The sequence below is a fragment of the Equus przewalskii genome, chromosome 27 (genome assembly GCF_037783145.1).
Source record: "Equus przewalskii isolate Varuska chromosome 27, EquPr2, whole genome shotgun sequence".
In the NCBI taxonomy this organism is placed as follows: domain Eukaryota; kingdom Metazoa; phylum Chordata; class Mammalia; order Perissodactyla; family Equidae; genus Equus; species Equus przewalskii.
This window is the reverse complement of record NC_091857.1, coordinates 26619027-26645861: the sequence shown is the minus strand read 5'-3', so window position 1 is coordinate 26645861 and position 26835 is coordinate 26619027. Positions and strand designations below refer to the sequence as shown.

General features: G+C 39.6%; 1 protein-coding gene across 17 annotated transcripts in view; it reads left to right on the top strand.

The window, feature by feature from the left end:
* Positions 1-26835, top strand: part of GRIK1 (glutamate ionotropic receptor kainate type subunit 1) — a 356985-nt gene that overhangs the window by 239165 nt on the left and 90985 nt on the right. For 14 of the 17 annotated variants that reach the window (XR_011534030.1, XR_011534028.1, XR_011534029.1 and 11 more), the window contains exons 5-6: positions 15513-15566; positions 18530-18703. Coding sequence is in view for 12 of the 17 variants with exons in the window: in XM_008522573.2 (XP_008520795.2) it covers positions 15513-15566; positions 18530-18703 (228 nt within the window). In the remaining 5 variants the exon portion in view is untranslated. The remainder of the gene's footprint in view (positions 1-15512; positions 15567-18529; positions 18704-26835) is intronic. The other 3 variants (XM_070597919.1, XM_070597926.1, XM_070597924.1) reach the window with 1 other exon arrangement.

Sequence of the window (26835 nt, the reverse complement as noted above, 5' to 3'; positions counted from 1 at the left end):
AAGCCCCCTTTCCCAACAACCTGCTATGACAGAGGCTGAGGACTTCCGCCACATTTAAGAGGACGATCTGCTGATGAGACTTCTCTTGGTTAGATACCCATTTGGCTCCCATAACAGGCCACATCTCTCCCAAAGGGCAGGCTTAGAATAGGCGAAAGAAATGCATGGTGGGCATAGGAAAGATCTGTTAAATTTTTCCCCTCCATTGTGATACATGGAATTAAAGTGACTCTTTCTTGGTAGCATAGAGATTACAACATTCGAATGACAATTTTTGAAAAAACAAACTAAAAAACCCTCTAAAAGAAGCCCTCTCAAGAAATGTCTGAAGGGGGCAGGAAGCAGGGAAATCAGTCCAGCTTTGCAATAACTATGGACTCACTTTTTTCTCCGTTCTCCCTCTTCTCATGTTTGTCTTGTTTACTTTCCTAATCACGTGAGTGGTAAGATTGGCTGTGAAGCTTAGGGGAAGCGACTAAAGAAAACGTTCGTCCATTTTTTGTTCTAGACTAATGATCTGCAAATATTGGGGAAGGAGGAAAACCTTTGTCAAGGTTCCAGCATGGGAGCCCTACTTTACTGCTTGGGAAAGTACAATCGCACTTTTTGCAATTGCAGTAGAGGACCCAGGTTGGCTTAAGGTACCTCCAAGAGGCTGTTATGGTTTGAAAAGTGATACTGAAGACTTCAGGACTTTCTATTCTCGGCAAAATGAGGTCCGATATGGGGCTGGCCCAGTGGCACAGTTGTTAAGGTTGCACAGTCTGCTTCGGCAGCCCGGGGTTCCCCGGTTCAGATCCTGGGTGCAGACCTACGCACTGCTTGTCAAGCCATGCTGTGGGCGGCATCCCACATATAAAGTAGAGGAAGATGGGCACGGATGTTAACTCAGGGCCAATCTTCCTCAGCAAAAAGAGGAGGATTGGTGGCAGATGTTAGCTCAGGGCTAATCTTACTCAAAAAAATAAATAAATAAAAAATGAGGCACAATACTCTGTGTGATCCAGTTTGACTTGTTGCATTAGCCCTGGGCAACAATCTGTAGAAACAAAGAGAAATCTTCCCACTGCCATCTACTGAGTGCTTCTCTAGGAATGCTGAGGGTTCAGGGTCCTGATTCCAGTCACCACTTAACCAATCTTTTTCTATCAGAGGGAAAGAAAGGAAGGAAAGAGCTATCTCTTTTACTCAGGTGCCACCACTGGCACCTGGCATCCTGTATATTGTCTCATGCGATCTCAACCAACCGCTGAGGTAAATTTGGTATCCTCACTTCAGAGTTGAGAAAACTGAAGCTCAGATGGGTTAAGTGTCCATACAAGGTCGCTCTTTGCATAGCCAGGCTCCCATATGGTCTCCAGACCCACCTGATCTTAGAGCCTGTGTGCCCACTTTACCTTGAAGGGCCCCCATTCTGAATGGATAACAATTCCATTCTAAAGTAGGCTTCCAGAAACTTCTGGGGAAAACACAAGCACTTGCTGCTGGTCTCCTTTGGAAGAAATTAGTATGAACAACTTTGACTTCCTTTGTGACTGCTGAGGTGCTGGCTGATGGCCTAGCAGTTAAGTTTGCACCTTCAGCTTCAGCAGCCTGGGGTTCGCCAGTTCAGATCCCAGGCACAGACCTACGAACTGCTTATCAAGCCATTCTGTGGCAAGCATCCCACATATAAAATACAGGAAGATGGGCATGGATGTTAGCTCAGGGCCAATCTTCCTCAGCAAAAAGAGGAAGATTGGCAGTGCATGTTAGATCAGGGCTAATCTTCCTCAAAAAAATAAAATAAAATCACTGCTGAGAAAATTTTCTCTGCCAGGTCAACTTGGCTTTCTTCTCATGCATATTTCCATTATTTTCCTGTACTTCTCTGCACCTCATCGTGTTTTACCACTTTTTAATGATTCTTAAGAAAAAAGAAATCAAATGCACTTTAAAGAAGATATTTGACATTTATCTAAAAGTAAAAATTGGGAAAAAGTCTATAGTTATTCTTGGGCATGCTAATCACTCTAGCGAAGTAATTATTTCTATTCATATTGAACAAGTACTATATGATGAGAATCTGAAAAGTTATTTCCCAAAAATTAGTTAGAAATTCAAATGTCAAGACTCGATTAGGCTACAGAAGAGCAGGGCTTTCGTATGAACAAACTGCTTTCATGAAGTTCTGCCATTTAAAAGTGGCCCCAACAATCAGCAGCACATGGGACTCATAAATGCGCATGGGACCCATCAGGTCACTTGGTGTCCTTTTCTCTCCCTGTCCACCCACCGCCTCCCAGCAAGCATCCTCTGCTTTTTGAGGATGCTGATCCTTACTTAATTTGCCTTCAACGTGAAAACCCCAGGTCCCAGCCCCTGCCCGACCCATTTCCCCCAAGTCCCATCATCCACCTGACTCTTCACTGCCCACCCTACTTGCACCCTCACTCGCTCCTTTTGAGTGTGATTATTCACACTCAGTGGCTTCTGGGAGATGAATTTAAAGAAGAGTCACAGGGTAGAAATAACTCCAGGTGGAACTCCTATCAAGGGCCTAGTGCCATGGTGGGTGATAAGCAACCATCTTCTTTACTTGATACAATAACCCTCGATATAATTGGTATGATCCCTCTTTTGCAAATGAACATGGAAGCTCAGAGTTAGTAATAATTTCATCTATCACATACTGAGCATGCTCTTACTGCCAAAATCTGTGGCCTATGTGAACTGACCTTGCTTCTCTCTCCAGCCTCCTTGCCAGCCTGGGCCTCTGATACTCTGTTTCAGAGGCACTCTACCTTGTCACATAACATGCCCTCCTTCTCCCACTTCACCATCTTTGCACTTAAAGTTGCCAACACCTGCAACGTTTCTTCCCAAAGTTGGCCTCACCTAATCCTTCACACTTGTCTCTTGATTCCCTACGACCTTGCAGTCTACTTGGTTGTTCCGTAACCCAGATAAAAATCTATAATTAATTAAGGACCTTCTCTTGTTATCCATATCCCCTAGTATACTGTGAGCTCCAAGAGTACAGAAGCCTTCTTTGTCTGCGTCTCCTAAATCCCCAGAGCCTACTGGATTGCTTGACACATAGTGAGTACTCAATAGAGCTCTGTTGAATGAATTCATGAAATGGATGAATGAGTGATCCAAGAAATGTGCTAGGAGCTCTTAATAAGTAATCTCCAAAATCACCTTCCTTCCCCCTCCCCTCCATACTCTCAACTCCACCAAGCACACTTGAATAAGTTGCTCCTCTGTGCCTCAGTTTCCTCAAAAGGAAGGTTTCATTCAACCCCTGAAATCCTACATTATTAAGAACTATAATGCATTTTAGACTACGATTCCACTACCTGAAAATAAATTGGCCTCTTTGGAGAACTGCATAGTCACTTTCAAATCCTGTAATAGAATTGAGAACACAAGTCCCTATTTCAAGCACAGTAGCCTGGCATCCTAATGGTTCTCTGATGGGGAGGGAGGGACGGTGTGGTGCTCTATCCAGCAGGGAAGCTGCCTCAGGGCTGGGCCAATTCCCTGAGCTGGAGAGCAGCCAGTGGGTGAGTGGGAACACACTGTTTCTGACACAGGGAACCTGCTCCCTTGTTTACATGAACAAGTACATCACAGGAGAGATTTTTTCTTTCTCCTCACAACACTTTTGGCAATGAGTATTAAGCTATAATTGAGCCATTAGTCTCCAGGAAACGTTTTAGTACCAAAATATTTTGTCGAATTATATTGCGTTTTCTCCTGTCAACATTTGTGCATTCTTATTTTTTTCTTTTCTTTCAATTAACATAAAAACAAGGCCAGGGAAAAAATGTGTTTTTAATGCCTGGCTTCCTTCTTCCAGGGAAGTGCTATGGCAATGCTGATTAATTAAATAATTTTGTGCATCGATTGTTTCCTCATATAAGTTGTGCCTACCAGCGGTGACTGGGGCAAACAGAGGCGGTTAGATGGGTTTCATTTCATATTTCCACAGGACAGAAGCACTCTCAGTCTTCAACTTTCAGGACAGAAAACACCAAGTTGAGCAGTACAGCTGCGACATGCAAAGAGGTTGCAAAACTGTGTTTGGAACCTGCACCTACTAAGTCAGATCCTCGAGTCCATCATTTCTAGTCATAAACACATAAAATAGGCCAAAGACTTCAGGCGCTACTATTTACTGAAGACTTACTGTGTGCCAGTCACGTGCTAAGTAGGTGACGGCATCAATCAGTCCATTTTTATGAGAATATTCTGTTTCCAAGAAACTGAAAGAGCTCAGAGAGATTTTGTAACTTGCCCAAGGTCACAGAGCCAGCAAGTGGCTGGCTGGAATTTGCATCTTATCTCAGGATTTAATAGGAAGAGAAAGTATCCTGTTCTGCTAATGTTGTGTATCCCAAGACGTCAACTGCTTCTCCTAGTAATGCCACCTGGAAAGCATTCTCGTTAAGTTTTGCACTTCTTGAACGGAATCGTTCCATTTTATTCTCAAACATCCAATCATGTCTAGTTTACACAAGTCCTCAAGGAATGCTGATTGTATTGAAGCCGAGCAGAGGATGTGGTAGGGACACAGGAGAGAAATTCATTTTTTCATTCCACACACATTTGTTGAGCACTGATCGAAGATGATGAAGATACAACGGTGAAAACAAGAATAAAAACCTAAATCTCTGCCCCCTTCAGGCAAAAAGAGACCTTAAAAATGAGTGTCACAAGAGCATAGCTATCCAATGCCTACAAACTGGTTGGAGACTATGAAGCTCATTTCTAAAGCAGTAAGGGACAGTGACTACCACTTACACTGAAAGTTGGGAGATCCAGTGTCAAATTTTGCTCTTCCCCTAAAAGAATGAAATAATTACCATTTATTGAGTACTCACTGTGTGCCAGAATGTGCTATGCATTTGACCGAAATGAGATTTTTTTTATCCTCTCAAATTATCTCATCTTTGTAAAGGAGAAAAATAAAGTTCCAAGGTCATGCACTCAATGGCAAGGCTGGAATTTCAAACCAGGGTCTAACTGTCTATGACCTGAGTTGCTTGGACCTTCTCAATATGCTGCTTTGAGCAAGTCTGTTGACTCTTCTTCAACCTGGTTACCTCATCGGTAAAGTAGGATTGTTGGATTCTAATGTTGCTGAGATTCCCTTCAGCTCTGAGCTTCCGTGCCCCCAAATGATCAAGAATCCTCTTACTAGTGTCTAGACACAAAGAACTGGCACATTGCCTTGTACTTAGTAGACTCTCAAAGAAATGGGGAACTAATTAAGCAGTTCATTCTCTTTTAAAGTTCCTAGATTCGTTTGGTAGTCTTTGCGACAGTTAATTGATGATAAGTTCATTACTTAGGATAAATTCTGACAGCGTAATAATGATAAATCTCAATTTATACTAACTGGATGATAATTTGTAGTCTATTATATAATTATTTTGGCAGCACATTCTCATTCTGATTATGTTTCTCTCAGTCTAATATTAAAATCTATTTACATTTCCTGAGCACATAGTTGGTTTGGGTGGTAAGAAGCAGTTCATGGATATGAGTATGTTATTAAAGATACACAAGAATTAATTGACCTCTGTGGATAACCAACAATTTACTAAAGGGATTTGCAATTTGTCCATATTTTTAGTATATGGGATGATCATTTGAAGATTTTCAAAAACCTCCAAAGAGTAGATTTGGAAAATGACTTAGATTTGTGTCAATCTGAATTAGGAGGTAATAAAAATCACGTGTATTCCTCAGAAATGCTCTAATGCTTACTTCTAGCTACAACAAAATTTGGCTGTAATAGGCGGTAAGAGAAATCATCCTTGCAACAGAAGTGGAGGTAACTTAGAAGTCGTGAAAGAATTTGAAGATGTGTATAGCAAAGCATGTCATAGACCTCTAGCAGGATCAGTGAACTTCAGCTTTATTCAAAATCTTCATGCCCCCCAGTGTCCCTTTTTCAGGGGAGAGGATCCCTGGCTTCTACCAGATTCCCTAAAGAAGCCTGAAGACTGAAGTAGGTTAAAAAAATCACTTCTCCATGTTAACCACATCTGCTTCTTCAACCCTTCATAAATGCAAGATTTTACCAAAAACATCCCTCCACTCTACTTTTCCCATGACTGTTGGCCAAATCCTTTCTATTATAAGGGTAACCCTGTAAGATGTAAATTTCATCATTTATTCAGTTAACATGTGTTGGATGTTTTCTATGTGCTAAAGACTGTACCAGAGTAAAGGGGAAATAAAACATCACAAAAAACTCCAATGTGTTGGATAAGGTGATATAGTGGAGGACCCAGTGATTTGTTATTTTCTACATCTGTAAATTGGAAATGTCATAGTTCATACTTCACTTTGAGAAAAGTTAAATATGACAACGCCTATAAGTAATTAAGCCCACCACTGATGCATGAAATATTCAACATGTTAGAGATCATCATCATCAATATTACTAGTGGTATTATGTCTAGGCAAAACTACAAGAGTGATATGGTGCTTCCCAATCTCAACTATCACTACATCACCTCCTACTATATCACACTATATCTCAGCAGTGGTTCCCAAGTCCCCTGTCAGCTCAGCTTACCAAGTCTCTCTACCTTATGAAGATTTTGCCAATGTCGTTAAACCTCCATGCCAAACTCAAAACATTACATCTTCTTCCTCATCTTTTTCCAACCAACCAGTTTCTCCTGCTGTGCCTGTCTTGGTGCCTAGAAATACCATCCAATGACCCAAGCCAGAAACCTAAGAATCCACTTGACTCTCCCTCACCTTTCTGATTTATTAGTTACCAAACGTAGATTCTACCTTCTGAATGTGTTTCAGATTCAGCCTCCTTTTCTCCACTCTCTCATCATCTTCCTTCTGTATTAAAACCGTTGATCTCTCTGCCACAAGTCCCCTCCCCCCTCCTCCCATCCAGTCTCCATGTAGCCTCAAAAACTGTTCTTTCTAAATAAAATATCTGACCTATCACTCTCATGTTTGAAATTTCTGAGCCCTTCCCTTCACCCTCTCATTGTCTTCAGTATAAAGGACACATTGTCTAGCATGCCATGCAAAACCCTCTCCACATTGTGCCTGCTGCCATTGTAACATTTAGTACACAAAAATATCTATTACTATATCTACTAAAAAGTTTAACAAAAAACAAAATCTGTTACAATTTTTTGACAAACGCTCCTTTCTTGATGAAAGGTAAATCCATTCAGGAGATTACAGTTCTTTGCAAACATCACCAAAGGAATTTAAAATCAGGATCTAATTAATTTTCATATCTAAAGAGACGTTATAATAGAAGAGCAATGTGAGTCTGAATTCCTGGCAAAAAGAGGAAGACGTGGTACCTGCAAGATCATCCAAAGCACAACATTTTACAGCTGGGTCCAGCAATCTGGACGGGAGGCTCACTCGAAAAGAGATGGGCAACTTCGCAAACTTTCTCAGCTTACTGGATTCATTCTTAAGATAAAGCCACAACTCCCATGGTTCTAACTTTGCTCTCACCAAACAACCATATGTTTTTATTTTGTTTCTCACAGTCCAGAAGGACTTTGTGCAAACTATTGACTTTCCTGCCACATACACCTCCTATTATCAATTGGTAAATTAATATAGCACAAACAGCCCAGGACTCAAATCAAACCTGGGTTCAAATACTATAACTATGCTCCATCTTTCAGATCTATCCATTGAGGATAATACTTCCTCCCCAATAGTATATAAAGAACTTATTACAGCAATGGACATGTTGTAGTACTCAGCAAATAGTAGCTATGACCATTATTGCTATAGCATAACAATATGAGTTCGATTAACGTAAATCAGTGGTTCTTAGCTCTGGCTTCATGGAAATCACCTGGAGAGCTTTTATCAGGTACCAATGCCTAGAACATATCCCAGACCAAATAAATCAGAATATTTAGAAATGGGATACAGGCATTGGTATTTTTTAAAAGTTCTTTAGAGATTCTAATGCACTGAGAAACACTGATGTAAATAATTATTCTCTAAGCCTGATAGTTATCAGATAAATTAACAAAATTTAGTCATCCAAAAAAGCCAAAAAAGCTGAGAAACAGGACCCAGATTCATGATGATTTTACTAGGCTATAGATATTTTATGAGACTAGCAAGACCGCCATTTAATGGCTGCATGCCCATCTCTCTCTCAAAATGTTACCTTCAAGTAAATTTGAGGTATAGTTTTTATTACCACCATTATGAAAGAAGCTTATTGCAAAAAAGAGTACAATGTATTCTTTGTTAACTTTCCAGCTTCTAGACCTGTTCAGTACTTTGCTGTTAAAACTTTTCTTCCACTTTCTGACACGTCGTCCTTCCACCAATTTTCCCCAGATGTTGCAGAGTTTATTCTTTAGGTTCATGTAATCCTCCAAAAGCTCCACTCTCCTATTTTCCAGGTGGCCTATTTTGTTTTGCAGGGGAAATCTCTTCTTCCTGCTCTGTTGTCTGCAGTCTGTATTCCTGAAAGAGCATAATCTCTTCTTGTGCACCCGGTGATGCAATCTGGCTCTTCTGGTGGGATTATCTTCTGAAGCTAAACTAAACCTCATTGGCTTCCACTCCATTTATTAATATCTATTAGCATCAGCTTCCCTTCTCCTTCTGACCATACCTCTGGAGAGAGAAGCCTATAAAGGGATTAAGACTGAAAGACACTCCCAAATAAAACAGCTGTTTCATTCACCAACACTTTATGGAATATCCTTTGCTGTTCTTTGAATTTCCCTTGGAGGTAGGAGGAAAGTGGCCTGGGTTTGTAAATGGTGTAACACCACAGCCCAATGGAAGGAAAAACCCTGAACTTCCTTTGTGGGTAGCTTGTATGCACGTGGTTAGTATGTGTATGTGAATGGAGGGGCACAGAGAAATGTATAAAGTTTTTCACTTCAAACAAGTCATTTTGCTCTTGATACATGTACCTGATATTAATATCAAAGTTGTACAGTCTCATGTGCCTTAATCATGGAAAGATGAGCAAATGAGGTGTATTGGTTTCCTTTGCTGCTGTAACTAATTATCATAAGATAGTGGTTTAAAGCAATACAGATTTAGGGGCCAGCCCGGTAGTGCAGCAGTTAAGATCACACGTTCTGCTTCTCAGCGGCCCGGGGTTCACAGACCTGGATCCCAGGTGTGGACATGGCACCGCTTGGCACGCCATGCTGTGGAAGGCGTCCCACATATAAAGTAGAGGAAGATGGGCATGGATGTTAGCTCAGGGCCAGCCTTCCTCAGCAAAAAGAGGAGGTTTGGCAGCAGTTTTCTCAGGGTTAATCTTCCTCAAAAAAAAAAAAAAAAATACAGATTTATTCTCTTACGGTTCTGGAGGTCAGAAGTCTAAAATCAAGGTGTTGACAGGGCTGCATTCCTTGTCAAGGCTTCAGGGGAGCATCCAGTTCCTTGCATTTTAACAGCTGCTAGGAGCTGTCCTCATTCCTTGGTGTGTAGCCCCGGATCACATTGTCTTTTCTCCCTTCTGTTTCCATCTTCACCTCATCTTTTCCACCTTCTGACTCTTCTGCTTCCATCTTATGAGGATCTTCGTGTTCACATTAGACCCACCTGGATAATCCAGAGTAATACCCCGGGGTAATCTTCCCATAAATTAAGATCCTTAACTTAATCACATCTGCAAAGTTCCTTTCTCCATGTAAAGTAACATATTAATAGACTCTGGAAATTAGGATATGGACATTTCTAGTAGGCCTACTCCATAAGGATACGGGTATTTTCTATACGTCAAGGTATTCTGGGATCCAATGCTATTTTCTACATTCCACTGTTACTTTTGTAGATGTAAGTTGTAATCATTCCATGTGGCATGAATGTCTCTCTTTTTTTTTTTTTTTTACAACAATAAAGACTGATATAAAGGCCTGCTTATACCTAACTTGTTCTACTGATGACCGAGATTAAAAATTGTGTTACTAAATGTGCATCCTGTTCAGAGGATAGTGTAGATGCAGCCGAAGGGACCACAGTTGGCAGGTGAGAAAGAGCTACACCCTAGAGATAGAAATTTCTTCTTAAAATTGCTGCTCTGAGACTTGATATCATTCACCTGGTTTCCTGAAGATTATTCCTATCCTGAAATAACTTATTTCTATCTTGAGATAAAACCCTTATTTTAGCCACATTGCATGTCACACATTTGGAAGTTGTTCACTTGAAATTATCGAGTGGAAATCAGGTCTGATGGTTTAGAATTTATCCCGATATTGAGAAGGCTATAAAAGGAGCAATATTCTTCAGGTTAGTCAATATAAACTCCTAAGACACCTATTTTTCAACGGAAAGAAGTAGTCATAAAAACCCTTATAAATATTATAAGATACCTCAAAATCTCTTAGGAGTACTCCAGGTTCCATTTTAAGTTTTTGCTACTATGATAGCAGCATTACGCCAATTATTTGTGACACATGGATTGCCTTTAGCAATGGATGCTGAGAATTTGTGGAGAATTTTTTGTTGCTGTCTCCATAGCACTGCATTGCCTTCTGGAAAATGAGCAGGTTGAAATATGGTGCAGGCTTCTTAAGACACCGGGGCGTGTTATTGGAAGACTTTTACCCAGAGACGTTCCAGTTATCTTATAGGCCAACTCTGTCACCAGTCACAAGAATTAGACCCCACAAGCTATCTTGGTCGTCTTCATCTAGACTTGAATGGGGGCTCTTAAGACAAACTAAAATATGGTCTTTGTGCTGCTCAGTCTGCATGTGATATGTGATAACTTCACCCACCTAAATCTAAGAGATAATCTTTGCCAAGGACAACAGGGCTAGACTGAGGAGAGTCGATGCTACTGTGAAGAAGGTTGTGAGCGTTCTATGACAAAATCTCCAGAGAGAGCTGAGCCGAGGTGGGGCCACCATTGTTAATGAGTAATAATGTATCCCAGAGTATACTGATAACAGTGGGGCCATTAGAATTGTTCTTTCAAGAGTCAATGCCAATGAGTTTTATTCTACCTTCTGATGATTCATTTTAACTACAAAGAAATGAAAACTAATTATTTTCTAGCCACTGAAATAACAGAATGTTCATGTTGCATTTCCATAATAGCACAGCATAGAGAAAGCCTTCAAATAGGTATCAAACACACTTCCTCTGGCTGGTTTAAGGATTATGTTATCTAGAGAAAATGGAAAGTCATAAGTATGCAGGGATTTTAGTCTTTTTGTATTATTCTCGGTATTAGGCAGGGTTCTCCAGAGAAACAGAACCACTAGGATATATATATGCGAAGAGATTTATTATGAGGAATTGGTTTACGTGACTGTGGAGGCTGAGTTCTTCTTGCCATCTGCAAGCTGGAGACCCAGGAAAGCTGGTGGTTTAGGTCCAGTCCGAGTCTGAAGGCCTGAGAACCGGGAGAACCGATGGTGAAAGTCTCAGTTCAAGGGCGGGAGAAGACTGATGTACAGATCAGCCAGTCAGGCAGGAAGATAAAGGGGTGAATTCCTCCTTCCTCTGCCATTTTGTTCTATTCAGCCCCTCAGTGGATTAGATAATACCTTCCACATTGAGGAGGGCCCTCTGCTTTACTGAGTTCACTGATTGTGATTCTGAAACACCTTTACAGACACGCCTGGAAATTATGTCTAACCTGAGCACCCCTTGGCCCAGTCAAGTTGACACATGAAATTAACCATCACAGTCTCTTTTCAGTTCTTACAATTGATTCTGCAGGGATATAGGCGTATGGTTAACTATGAATTGTGTCTTGTTGAGAGGACGTTTTTATTACTCTAACCCAACCCAGCTACATCAGATCTGAATAGTTCACTTCTCTTTATGGGAGAAAATTATTGTTTCTCCCAACCATAATTACTTATTTATTCATTATATCTTTGTTCTACAAAGAATTGAAGAAACCTAGCAAAATGCATTTAAAACAATGTACTAAGTCTTTTTAAATGAGGAAAGGAGATGGTACAAAGGGGAATATTAGGTAAAAAAAAAAAAAAAAAAAAAAAAAACCACACACAAAGCTGAATGACAGCATGTGTAGAATACATATCTTATGTTCTGACTAATCACTAAGAGAGAACCCACAATTTTGACCCTAACCTCCTTAGCAATCAAAACATAGTCAGAAATAAGAGCACTTACATAACTTGAAGTATTCATGCAACAGAAAGTTATATTTATTCAGAAGGAAAATGCTTCTTTTGGCACTAACAACCATGCAAGGGGAGTGAGATCTCTGGAGGGTGACATATGTCAGCATTTTTCCCATCTCCTCAGCCAAAACCAGAGTATGGCCTGACCCAAGCATAAGGGGCCAAGAAATGCAATCTTATCATGTGCCCTTCAAATTGGGAAATTGATAATGTCACTAACAACGTCCACACATAGGACTTCCAAAAGTCAAGAAGAGTAGTAGATACTCAACACCATCCCTATTATAAATACACAATGTTATTGAAAGGGCTGAAGTTTTTTACTGTCTATCGCTCTAAAGCAATATGATGTCAAAGGGTTATTTAATAAGAATAATTCTGTTAGAAAACAAGCATTCTTAAAAGAATATATTAGTAGAAGCAATGAAGGGGACTATGCCATCAATACAAATAGTCTTGACAGCTGCATTTATTACATATTAGTGTGTGTCATGTGATGCTTTTGTTCCATTAAAAATGATTTAAATGGAGCCCAAACTAGTTTCTGCCTTGGTAGAGCGTGTACACTGCCTAGGTCAGCACCAGCTGGTCAGCGCAGCAGCCAAAGACGGTATCAAAATTCAAAGAAGGTAGTGTTTCTTAAGAAAAGGTCAGTTTTGCAAGTAACTATGAGGAAACTCTCCATATCATGCTTATACTTTTTATTTGAAAAACTGACATTTATCTTGATGTGACATTTTCTTAATACCTTAATGACTTTTGGTTGAAATACCAACATGCAGAGAGAAAATCATCATGTAAAGGCAATATTTTTATTTATAAAGTATACCACTATTAGATGACAGTGTTGCCAGCCACAACCAGTCTGCAGACCATTATAAGGACAATTATTTAAAAAGCACCGCCTTTGGTGCTATTGCTTTTATTCTTATCTAGAAGTTTCTCATTCACCTGGGCCCTAGAGAGTCCACAAAGTTGACAGGTCAATGACCCATGACTATACTTGTTTCTTAATTTCCATTTCTAGGAAATTCAAGAGAAGAATCAGAAGACACTGACCCAGGCACTAGAGAGGAAAGTCAAGAATGGGGAATTCTTTTTTTTAAGATTTTATTTTTTCCTTTTTCTCCCCAAAGCCGCCTGGTACATAGTTGTATATTCTTAGTAGTGGGTTCTTCTAGTTGTGGTATGTGGGCCGCTGCCTCAGCATGGTTTGATGAGCAGTGCCATGTCGGCGCCCAGGATTCGAACTGATGAAACACTGGGCCGCCTGCAGTGGAGCGCGCACTTAACCACTTGGCCACAGCGCCAACCCCAAGAATGGGGAATTTTTAATATGCTGAATAAAAAGTGTACTTGGAGGGCCCAAAGGTTCTTTCTACAATAAAGTCAGGCCTGTTATCTGTTTATTCACTGTATCTTCTTAACTCTTTTATAACATTAAAGAAGAGGCATACCAAATGAATATTTGCCTCCAGGAGTTATAAAAAAGTGATAATAAAAATAATTATTTGAATGTTTGCTACCAACAACAACAAAAGCCTTTGCCCTCAGTTGGTGATCAAACCCCTCCATAATGAAGTTTAAAAAGAAAAGTCATGCAAGTGAAAGCTGAATTCTCAGCCTTTGTGCTTCTTTTTCAGTTCCAGAAACAGTATTTTAAACGTCAGTGTCCAGGTCTATATCTTGATGTAAAACTTGCCCCATTCCCTTTCAAGAGGCAGTCTTGACTGCAATTACACTATCTAAAGACTGAAGTGAAAAATTGGATTCTTGACTCACCCCGGCAGGTTAGCTTTTTATGCCCCAGTGATATAAGAGACTGGTTAACAAGTCCTCCCCATGCATGGCTTTAAACGTTATTGATGGCCCTAAAGCAATTCCACCCTTTTTAAAATCTTTTTGTGTGCCTGGTCTTGTTATCACCATAGGAGTGACTTACATGCTGTGGGCTTATGATTCACAGAGAGAGTTTCCTGTCATTTGTCTTACCTTCATGACATTACAATTTCACTAAATATTCCTCTGGTTTCCATATTAGCAGAAAGGGCAGAAGAAGTGTCAGACTGGTGCTCCTGTATGTTATGTGCTGTCACCGAATACCCTCTTCATTCTTTATCCCCTTTCATGTGAAATCATTCTAGATTACATATTTGAGGCACCTTCCAGGACCTCTGGTTCCTCCTGTTGCCTTTCCTGAGACTTCTCAATCCATCTCTTCAACTGAAGTTATGAAAGTCTTTTTCTTAAATGCAAATGGACATGTTTTCCATACAGCAGTGATTCTCAACCATTGCTGTGAATTACAGAAACCCAGGCTCCACTCTCAGAAATTCTAATTCAGAACATCTCTGTAATAGAGTCTAAGAATATCTGATTTTAAAACCAGAGGGGATTCTCATTTGCATCCAGAGTTTATCAGAATTGTGGGGAAAATGGCCTTGGAAACTTGATTTCTGAGTTTTCTCCCTTCATTTCTGTACAAAGACCAAAAATCAGCACCCAAATAGTCCTCTTTGGGACCTGTCCCAAGGAGGGTCATACTCTCGATTTGGAAGATTTAGAAACAATAGCTTACCTCCAAACCATCTGCAACTTTTTCTTCTCAGTGGACATCATTTCCAAGAATCCAAAAGTAGGATCGCAGTTTAATAATCTCTCTTGTCCTTTCTGTCCACCTACTTTTTCTCCTCTTCCCCACCAAGTAAAAACAATACACACAGAATGTCTGGAACTATCAAGATCCCAAGACAGTAACTAAGAATCAGAATTAAGAGGCAGTGTAAAATTTGTCTAGGAGCGGTCCCATCTTTCCATCTATAAGCCAATCCTCTTTCCCCTGCTTGTTCTGTGGAATGAGATGGGAAAGAGAAAGAGAGAAAGGTTTAACAGATATACTCATTGATAAATCCTCATTTAAATATATCTACATGCCAACATTGCCAATTCAACACTTAATGAGTTCTACTCTGAGGCATTGTGGTTTAAGTACCAAAGCTAAGGGGGTCTATGGAATATGTGTCTAAGCTTGGGATTACTCAGAAAACCAGGCAGTGGGGGAGGCAAAACCCTATGCCGTTATGGAGAGCTCCAAAAACAAAATTTGTTGAGCATAAACTATTTTCCAACTTGGTCATCCAACCAATTACTTTGATGCAAGTCAAACATAGTAAAATGAAAGAGCATTGGATGGAGCTCAGTGGCCTCCATCCTGGCCCCACATCAGCCACTCATTCGTCTCAGGGTTCTGATCTGCTGTCTATGGATTTCCAAAGCCTCTTCCTGTTCTATTTTCCCAAACTATTTCAATCACCCTACTAACTCTCTATTTCTTATATAATTCTCTTTCTGATTCTTTATCTTTTGCAGATTCTGTTCATGGGCATGATGACTGAGTACTACCACTACTTTTTCACAACCCTGGTAAGCACATCCAGTAGAAATGCATTCCACACCATAGGAAACATCTCCAGTTATTTTAAAGTCATCCCCACCAGTGTCAAAGGCAGGATATTGTCATGGAGATTTGCCTTACGTTCCTAAGTATCCTCTAAATCCAGAAATGCTGAACAGCAGGTTTCTTTCTTTCTTTTTTTAACTAGCATCAATGCATGTGCATCCAGAAAGGGATTAAAATGAAACTTCCATTAAATAGAAGCTGTCAAAGTGCAAACTATTCATAAAGAACCATCATCTACATTTTATACATACATTAGAAGGCACACTGAAGTGTACTGTGGCATTCTTTGATCTGATGTGGTTTACCCGCCTGTGTCCCGTAGATAGCTGGGTTAGGCAGGGGTCACCTGTCAGGTGTTTGGAAGACTGTCAAGAAGAGGAGCTTAGAACACGCTTTGCACATTGAACATGTTGTACCATGAGAAAAATCATGGCTCTAAGCTTGAGAAATTCTAAAGAAACTACAATGCCTTAAATTTTGAGGGACTGTCAGATCAAGGGAGAATGATTTAGGGTATTTAAAACATCAAAATGATGTGATAGCTCTCATTCGATCACTTTCAAAAATCAATCACACGTACACAATACCACCCCCCCCATACACACACACATACTCCATGTTTCTTACCTAAGTTGAAAACACAGAAGCAACCTCTTTTTCTAATCTGTAAAGGTGTGTTGCCTAAAATCTACCAAGATTCCAGAAGCCTCAGTAAAAATACCATTTTACCAAACAAAACTGGCAAGGTAGGCTGGTGAGTAAGGGAAATGAAAGAATTTGGAACAAGGACCAGGCAGCTGTTATGTACATACTACCGATCGAAATGGTGAATTCCATTCCTAACTCATGTTTCTCTAAGAGCATGCAGGGCTGCAGAGACATCAAGACACAAATGCCTTGGGGCATTTGGCAAAATCATTACTGCTCCTGAGCTTGGGATGAGACAATATGCAACAGGGCAGAAGTTTCCCTCCCTTGTTGACATCTCGATTGGGTCCCCTATCAGAACAGTGAAGGGAAAACTTGAGAACTGAAAAGTGTCTTACTCTGCTCACAAATACTGGCCTTCCCCCATCGCCATGAACACCTGGGTATTCACAAGGTGTTATGGCCATCTGCCTCAGAACTTTCTACCATCTCCAGCTGTACACACCCTTTAGAGCTGGTTTTGGAGAAACTTGAGAAAGAATATGAACAATCAAACCTAAGAAGGCTGGTCTTCGAAGGAGACCCTTGAGGGATAGACAGGTTGCCCTCATCCCCTTACTTTCCTCATCCTTCACTCACAAAGGGATATTGAAAATCACACCTTGGATTCTGCACATTCTCGATTGCACAAAAACCTCAATTTGAAGGCTAACGTAATTTTACACGTTTAATGTATTCATTTTAGGACATTGTATTTATGTACTGTTGAATCCATGAGGGATTCAATATGCATTCTGGAAGTTTCTGTCTGACCTTCTATAGCTTGAATAAGTTTCCTTTTATTCATTGAATGTACTAAAGGAATTGTTCTTTCTTGGATCTTATTCTTTAAATTCGCTTCTTTAAGAATTTTCCTTAGGTTTTATCTACAGTTTGCTCCACTTTGCTTTTATATCCTTGCCTTTCTTGCCCAGGAGTATTAACAAAACTTAGAGAAAAAAGAAAATTAGTTACGCTCTGCAAGGGAAAAAATATATAATACTTTAAAAGGCAAGACTTTTTTTCTGATACTGAGCTTGGAACACAGAGCTATGCTCTTATAAGTCTGCAGTCTAATCAAAGTTATCTTGGGAAAGGGTAGAAATGTAGAGAGGAGTTATTCAAAAGAAAGAATTTGTATGCATCTTCTGCAAATACAAATCATGGAGTGTTTCTGAAGCTACGCCTCTTTAATAACCACTATCGTCACTGAGAAGGTACTATCTTGTATTGCACTTTCATAAAGCAGTTCCATTGTTAGAAAATTTTTATGGAAGTTTTTTTTCTTGTTCAAAGTTATTTTGAAAATTTATTATATTCTTAAATGTGTTATATATTTTTAACCATATATTTTAGAGTCTAACCTTTATATATAAGAAAAAAGTTGAAATGATCACATTTTTCATGTGAATCAACATAAACTTCTGATTTACACCCAGCCTCATCTGTAAGGGAAAATACACTGTGGTGGGTTAAAGCCTTTTTCCTAAAACATTGTCTGAAGTGGAACAAGTTCTATTCTTAAGATACACACGTCCACACAACCATATGTTCCAGTTTGTTCTCTGAAGAGAACACTGCGGTTCTTATTCTGAGCTTGTGTCTACTAAGCATTCTTCACGCCCTCATTGTATGGGACAAGAGTTATTTTCAGTGATCCAGGGAATGGTATTTTTTCCTGCTTGGACTGATCTTCCTGTCAAATACATATGCAATTTCCAAATTTCACCTCCTGGGGCAGACTGAGACGGCAAAATGTGATGGAGAAGGGTGGTACTGCCACTGACTAATGGATCACTCTGGGGCCAATTGCAACACCACTCAGACCCTCAGTTTCCTCATCCAAAAAAACAAAAGCATTTAACCAAATGGACACAAAGATTGCTTCCAATTCCCCAAAGACTGTATACTAGGAAAAGAATTCTCTAGCTTCTCAAATGTCATATTCTGTGCTCAAGAGTGTACTAGTTATTGGCAGTCAAATTCCTCTTCTTATTTATCTAAACTCTTAACAGTATTGCAAAAAATGGATGGCAATGAAAACTGCTTACTGCCTTAGAGTTTCTCAAGCAAAATGCAAATGAAAAACGAGAAATGATCTTTTATAGAAATGATGCGATGCTGGCTGCCATTTTTGTTTAATCTATTTGTTGCTTCTGCAATCATTAATTCTCTTTTGCATGAAAAGCATTGAAAATGTTAACTCCTTTCTACTTTTATCATTTTTAATACTGCACAGGACTTATTTGCTTTAGATCTGGAACTCTATAGGTACAGTGGCGTAAATATGACTGGGTTTCGGCTGCTTAATATTGACAACCCTCACGTGTCATCCATCATTGAGAAGTGGTCCATGGAGAGATTACAGGCTCCACCCAGGCCCGAGACTGGCCTCTTGGATGGCATGATGACAGTAAGTAGTTTTAAAATAGTCATTTAAAATAATGTTTGAATTCCTTAGGGGTTAAGTTAAAAGTCTTATATGCCTTCTATAGTGTGAGAAAAAATGTTATAACCTATGCCTTGACTTCTCTGTGGGAAGAAGGAGTAAGCTTTTTAGGTATTTTGACAGCTTGTGCATGACTACTCTCAAAAACTGCTATTTTCAGCTTCCTCACTATACTTGTTCAGATAAAAATGTGAACAAGAGTAGCCACCACCGTCACTCAAATGGAGACAAAGCAGAAACCAAAGCAAGGGCAAGTGGAGAGAGTTTTACTGCTGGGAATGTGGCCTTAAGAAGGAGGGAGGGAAGGAGGAGGAACATGCTGCCTATGAAAGTTATGCAGAACCAGTTTGCCTTCCTCGCTTCTGCCATGTCTCAGCAAACAGGAGCACACGTGGAAAAATGCCAGATGTACCTACAGTGGGTGCGTTCATGTTCTTGGTGTCCTGGAGATGTACAGGCACACCTTTGCAGACATTGACAGTGCTTCATACCAGCCATATGTCGCTCTTGAAGCAAATGCCAAGCCTGCCCCCTGACAGGAGAGAGGGACTCTCTTGAACAGATAAATTGCAAACTGTCTCATCAGAGAGCTTCTCGCTGACATCATTTGTCTTTTTTGTCAAATGCACCTACTCTCGCTTTATTTCTCTAATGAAGCTCCCTGTGAGATGAAGAAAATAGCAGGAAATACAAAAAAAAAAAGCTTTCTATGTAGGAACAGTGTCATCTAAGGGGAAAGCTACTGCAAAAGCATGTAGGTAATAGCATTTTAAATTGGCATAGTATTTCATTCTCTGTTCCCATCACGGGGAGAAGCACTGTTGCTCTTAAGATGCAATTTACCGATACCTGAAAGGTATCATCTCGCAGAGAAATGAACTTGGGATTTCTTTTCTCTTTCTACCTCTTTTTTTCAAGGAACAAATGAAAAGAAGAAATAAATGAGTGAATTAAGTGGTTCCGGATGATTCCATGTTCAAGGTCCTTGACTGTTTTTTAAACCTAAAATGACTCTTAAAATATACCAACTGATCTGAGACATAATGATGGAAAGCATTTTGGTCCAAATGAGCCTTGGGGTGATTTGAAACATTTTTTTGAACAAGAACAAGTAGAGAATATCCAAGGAAACACCAGACTTCTGAAAGGGAGGGGAGAAAGCTAAAAAGAGAGAGAAATTTGCTAATTTGTTGGTTTTTCTCTTCTTTCTCTTGGATTCATAATTCCATTGAGTTCAAATATGGTTCAAAATCCTCTGCCCACTGTGACCCCAACCCCCACCACCTTCCAACAAAATTTCTGTCACAGGACGAGATCTCAAATCATTTTTACCTCCCCTTGTATGGCCCAGTTAAAGAGTTACAGCTTGGAGCATTGTTAACACAGATTGTGGAGTCACACCAAACATTAAATACTCACCTCTTGTATGGCTTAGTTCACCAAAGAAAGTGTCTGTTGTGTGAAATTATACCGAACTGACAGAATAGTTTGTCCATAGTGACTGAGATGAGGCAAACGACTGAACGAAGGAGATAGAGCCATGCAATTCACACCACACCAAGCTGAGCACGAGGCATGTTGTTGCCCTCCCAGGACTGCTGCCTAGGCAGGAAGCATCATAGCACAGCCAAGTCCCAAAGAATAGAAGAAGTCTCGCTCTACCTAAAGTTTATTACTGTCATCTCACCTAAGAGAGGGATTTCTCTGCACTGTTTTTATTGTTCTTATTATTATTGTTATAAACCATAAAAAAGGGGGGGATTTATCAGAACAGAAGAGTGTGGTTCATGAGGGTGCTAAAAGCAGGGAAAGTGGCTCTATCAGGTCATGTCGGTACTAGTCAAAATAATGTGGTGGAATGCAGTGCCTACTAGCAGTTGGATCCCATAGTCGTGCAGATACAGCTTTGACACTGATTCTGTGAAGCGTAATGCTGACCTTTATTTACCCAAAGAGTCACTTTGCAGTTCACTGTTGCCTTCCTGCTTCTAGGAGAGTGGCTAATTTGGGGATGTAGAAATGAAGTCACAGAAGGTTTAAAGGGAAAGTAAAAGGGCATCCAATGGCTTGATAGCTGAGTCCAGAGAGCACACCCAAGTCCCCAAGCCTGGGCCTAGTGCTAGCAAAGCTTTGTTCTCAAGTTGCCTCTGTAGTCAAACTCTTTCTTCTCTGCCTTAAAGATAAAAAGCTCTGTGCTTTCAATTCCACTGGGTCTACATATTTCAGGTCCTACATTGCGTTTATTCGTGAATCTCTAGCATTTGTTGCTCCCAATGCCGAGAATCTTCCCCTATATAGGTTTGCTCAAATGCCACTTCACCAGAGAGGACTTCTATGAAGCTTCTGCCTAAATAGGAGCCCCCTCCCTGTCATTCTCTGTCCTCTAACCTGCTTACTTTTTTTTTTTTGGAGGAAGATTAGCCCTGAGCTAACATCCGCCGCCAATCCTCCTCTTTTTGCTGAGGAAGGTTGGCCCTGAGCTAACATCTGTGCCTGTCTTCCACTTTTCCGTATGTAGAATGCCTGCCACAGGATGGCTTGGCTTGACAAGTGGGATCCAAACTGGCAAACCCCGGATGCTGAAGCAGAGCGCGTGAATTTAACCACTACACCACCAGCCGGCCCTTCCTGCTTACTTTACACTGTAGCCCTTATGATCCAATATGTTATATTTTAATTTGTTTGTCCAGTGCCTTCCCTTACAAGAATATAAACTCCATAAAGACAGACTTTGTCTATTTGTGCTCTGCTCTATCCCCAGCACTAGAAAAGGCCTAGCGCAAAGCAGACCTACATATTAAAGATGTATTTAATAAAGGAATTAATGTACTAAATACGTATGAATTGAGCTTCTACTAAGACTCAAGATATTAAATGAAAAATATGCATATAGCCCTGCAATAGTTCCGTAAAAGTCCGAAGACAGCTTCTGTAAATAAGAAATAGGTGTGATTAGTGAAAATAGAGATTATTCTAAAGGAGTAAAATATTATTTCAAAAATTAACCATGGAATAACTGCTATTAATGTTTAAGTAATGCCGTTACTATAGTAGAATTGCTTTCTCCAAAATCATATGCATTATCCTGCTATTTGCCAAGGTGAATTTCCCTGTAGCCATGTATACTCATATTTTTGTGTGTGCTACACATATACAGATGCCTGTATGAATATATCATATAGGAATGTTTTTAAAACCCACGTACTTTACTTCCCATCTACTTATTTATGCTTCTATTTAATATTTTCAACTATTAAGAATTTCTTAGAACTTCATACATTAAAAATATATTCAAATAATATTATATATGTCAAAACACATCCCAATCTGAAAGTAAGAAGTCATCTCCAAGTGGAAAAATTTTGACTCTAGACTTAAGAGCCATAGATTTAATTAACGCAAAAAAAATATTAACTTTAAAAATAGGGTTAAAATTGACTTAATTAAGAGAACTGTTACTGAGTCAATAGAGCTCAAAAGTAGTGAAACTCGTTATTTAAAAACATCTTGAAATTAAAAAAAGAAATAGGTTTGTCAACCAAAGTGTTAATTAACTCAACAGAAATTTGGAGTGATTTTATAAAATTTATTTCATTTCTATTCACCATGTTTAAATATCTCTCGACATTTGGACTGATTCAATCTACTGGCTTTGGGATAGGCTGGATATTGAGGTGGCCCATTCTCAGAAAGATTCTTCTCTAATTGTGAACCAAAATTGTGTATGACCCAATATGCCAAACACACAAAAATAACACAACGGCGATCTGTCATCTGCTTTCTCAGTTCTTCAAGCACATTCACAATGTGAAGTTATATCAGTAGCTTTATCTTGCATGTGAGCGTTTCCGATAATCATGATCCACAGGGAAGATCTTTGAGTGTCCACCTTGAGTGTCCACTGCTACTCTGGTGATGAAAGAGAATAGGAAACAGGATTCAGTGGAAAAAGGAAGATCTTTCCAGATGAAGAAAGCCTAGAGTTAAGTCCTTGCTCTGTCTGCTGAATAACTAAATAACCTGAGTGAGTTATTTATCTTCTCTGAGACTGCTTGCTCATCTGTAAATCTGTATAATAATACTTCCAGTGTTAGGCTACAAATTAAATTAGATAGCATACACCAAGCCTCCAGGACATAGAATTGAATTTATTAGATGGTACCTACTGTTTTGCCAATTTGTAGTCAATAAAGGAGAAACAAAAGACATTCAGAAATACCAAGGCAGAATCTTTATTCTGCCTTGAATAAGGCAGAACCCATTTGTTTACAAGAGACATATTATTTGGTTTGCACATGGAGCCCAAGATGGTCCCTTATTAGGGACCTATGTGACCTTGTGTGGCCCGTGGAATCACCCAGTTATATTTTCCAGCTCCATGTATAGTCCTCTTTTAACAATTCCTCATTGTCTCTCAAAATCTGGCAATTGTTCATTGAGATTCACAATATGCCAACCTCTGTACCAGGTCTTGTAGGACCTGCTGGAGTTGCTGTCTGAATTACTGAATTTCTAGATTGTGAGTATGTGCTAATAGCTTTGCTACCTTCCCCAGCCAGTGTCCAAACCCCTGTTCACTTGCAGTTTGCTCTTCCCAGCATCCTGGATGCCTCGGATGCTCACTGCCTCTTCCACCACTTTGGATCCCTCAGTAGCATCCACTCCCACAAGGGAAGCTAGCTAATTCATACCAAGAGGCAAATTTCTGTTAGCTCAATGCTGTGGGTGAGATATTTGGATTTTAATAGAGGAAACTGTTTACACCAAGTGTGAGAGGAAGCTCAGGAAATGAGGGGGAAAGAGTGTTATTTGGGAGTACTTCCCTCCTAGAAAACAGCTTTGTCTATCCATATCCAGTTAGTGAATGTTTCTAAATTTGCGGAGAAGATGGGAAATCTATACTTTTTGCCCATTTGCTCCCCCAAGATTAGGTCTCCCTTCAGCACCTCAATCCCCTCTAGCTTTTTCCAACAACAGTTACATACCAGGCAGACAGCAAAGTGTGGGGACTCTATATGCCATCCTGTTTTGTTAGTCCTCATCCTTAGATGAGGTAGCATCTCATTGGATTGTGTTGGGGCCCCCAAGACCACATTCAGGTTTGACGATTTGGAAGAAGGAGCCACGGAAATCAGAAGAGCTGTTATACTCACAGTTATGGTTTATTATAGCAAAAGGATACAGATTAAAATCAGCAAAGGAAAAAGTTGCAAAGGGCAATGTCCAGAAGAAGCCATGCATGAGCTTCTGGTGGTCCTCTCCCAGGACGGCTGCATTGGCAGTGCTTCATTCTTGTAGTAAAGACATATGAAAGCATTTATGAAGTGTTGCCAACCAGCTAAGCTCCCTCAAGCCTTGGTGTCCAGGGTTTTTACTGGTAGTCGGTCACGTAGGCATAGAGCACCCACATAGCTGACCTTAGTCACTCAGTCTTCAGCCATTCCAGAGGTCAAGTTGATATAGCATGACCCAGGGCCCCAGAGGAACAAAAATAGACATTCACCATAAATCCCATTGGTAGCATAAACTGTCTAGCATCGCCCAAGGCCTGAGGGATGTAAAAACACTCCAATCAGGAGGATATTCCAAGGATTCAGAAGTCATCTCCCAGGAGCCAGTCAAAGGCCAGTCCTTTCCTTGGAATGTGCAGAGTTTGAGCACCCTGAGCCCACTGAGTTAACCCTTTACTGTGCATTGTTGTAATAACCAAAACACCGTGTATTGGAGAGAAGCTGGCTTTCCATGTGCTTATTTCATGATCCATGTTGTAGTAAAATGATTCTCTTGGGTACAATGAGCAATGTGGTTTTATCCAGGCTTTAGATATAAATAAAATGCAAACATAAGCACATCTGGAAGAATAAAATTTGCAATACAGGCCAATTTCTTTTACATTTACCTAAAATGACTTGAGTTGCTGTTCAGGAAGCAGGCCTCCAGCACAAAACCAAAAAGAAGAGGAAATTCAGTGGTAGTTTATTAGTGCTATAAAATAGAGTAACTGTCCCCTCCATCTAAGAAAACACTGTATGTCAAGGGGAAGCATAATTTTAGGATAGACTGTTTTCTTCTTTGAATTTGGAAAGCATTGATCCGGCCTGTAGTTCTGAACTGTGTTATTACCCAGCTCAGTGTAGAAGCAGGCTTGACAAAGGAAGTCAAAATCCTTTCTAAGCTAAGCTTATGGAAAAGTTAGACCCTTGGAATCCCACTTCTGACACTTTATCAAATCAATCAGTCAGTTAGTGACTACACATACAAATTCATAAAAAAGTAGATTCTACTGCTAAAAAGGTCCAGGTCCCCATAGCATAGTGACTAAGTGCGTAAGCTCTGAATTCTAAGTTTATATCTTGAGCACGAGTCCTCATTTCTTGCCTTACTGGCTATATAACTTTAGGCAAGTTATTAAAGTTATTTCCTAAAGTTATTTCTCTAAGCCTCAGTTTCTCTGTCTGTAAAATGGGAACAATACCTATTTCAAAGATTTAGTTGCAGTAATTAAAGGAGACAACATGTGTAAAATGCTTAGAGTGCCTGACATGTAGTAAATTGTCAATGAATATTAACCATTATTGAGCTATTGTAATTATTAAATCATCAGATGAATACTTGCTTTAGAGGCAGTTCTGCTTCATGGCTGAGAGCATAAAACCTAGCACCAGCTTGCTGGGTTTGAATCTTGGCTTTCCCACTGCGAGTTTGGGGGAGCCATTTTACCTCATCATTTCTTTATCCATGAAAGAATAAAGGTTACGGTCAAGAATTTGGAACATATTTAGAACAGCACCTGAATATGATAAGAGCCCAATAAAAGTCAGCTATTATTATTGATCGCATTTCAAAAAGTATCATTCTGCCAACGGATCACTCTCCTTCAATTACACCATATTAGTATAGCAGAGTAGCGAAGAACATAAGCGTTAGAATCAGACAGTCATGAATTCAAACCCTGGCCATGCAGCTGATTAGCAGAGTGGCCTTGGACTAGTCAGTCACTCAATTTCCCTGAGCTCCAGTTTTCTGGTACATACAATGGATGATGTCAGTTTTGAATTGAAATGATCAAAACATTTTTAAGCTTTAACAATCACCACTACCACCATTACCAAGTTAACTTCTATATGTTGATCACATAAATATGAGTGAAATGATTTATCTTAGAAATACATCTTAAAACCTTGAGATTATACAGTTCTCACAAAAATGTATTCTATCTTAAGGCATGAAATAACATTAATTCCTTCAGTAAATATTTATTAAACAACTTTTATGTGTCAGTAACTGTGCTAGCCTCTAAAGAATGAAGTTGAGCAGCTTCTGCCCTCAAGAAACCCACATTCTTATTGAGAAACAGATGTGACTATAAATACACATGGAAAATGCAATGATAAAGAGTGCATAAGGTAATAAAGATTCAAAGTAGAAATATTCTCTGCACTCAAAGATGGATAGGACGCAAGATGTAGTAACACTTATCTTGTCTTTCCATCCCCATTAAGACATGCTCAATAAATGCATAGTAAATGTTGAGTGAATCAACTAATTTCAGAAAATCACATGATAATCTTCATGCTATGATCCAGATTCCAGATTTAACTCTACCAATTACCAGCTATATGTATGACCCTACAAAAATCAATATGTTGTTTGGAGGTCAGTTTTCCTACATAATAAATCATTTTATCTATCTGTTCTGCTTATTTTGAGAGGTTGTTGAGAATTTCAAATGAGCTCATGTATTTGAAGTTGCGATGAAAACCCTCAAGTAAAATATGAAGATATTATAAGACTTTATCCTTAAAGAAAACCACAGGGCAGTATATTTTATAAAATGCTGGAAATTTTCTGTGAAATTTTGCAAGTAAGAGAAATTTCATGAGGAAGAGAAGAATGAGAAGCCCAGCCCCAAAAATGAATGAAAACTTAAAATCTCCATCAGGAAAGCAAATATTGACAAGGACAGGCATATTCTGAGCAAGTTACACAAGTCTGTTCTCAGAGAGTCTATCCCAGAGTCTTTCCCAGATTCTTGCTGTTGAATTTGATTCCATGTCTACAACCTTCTTGACTCTGGTAAATGGAAGTGACCAACA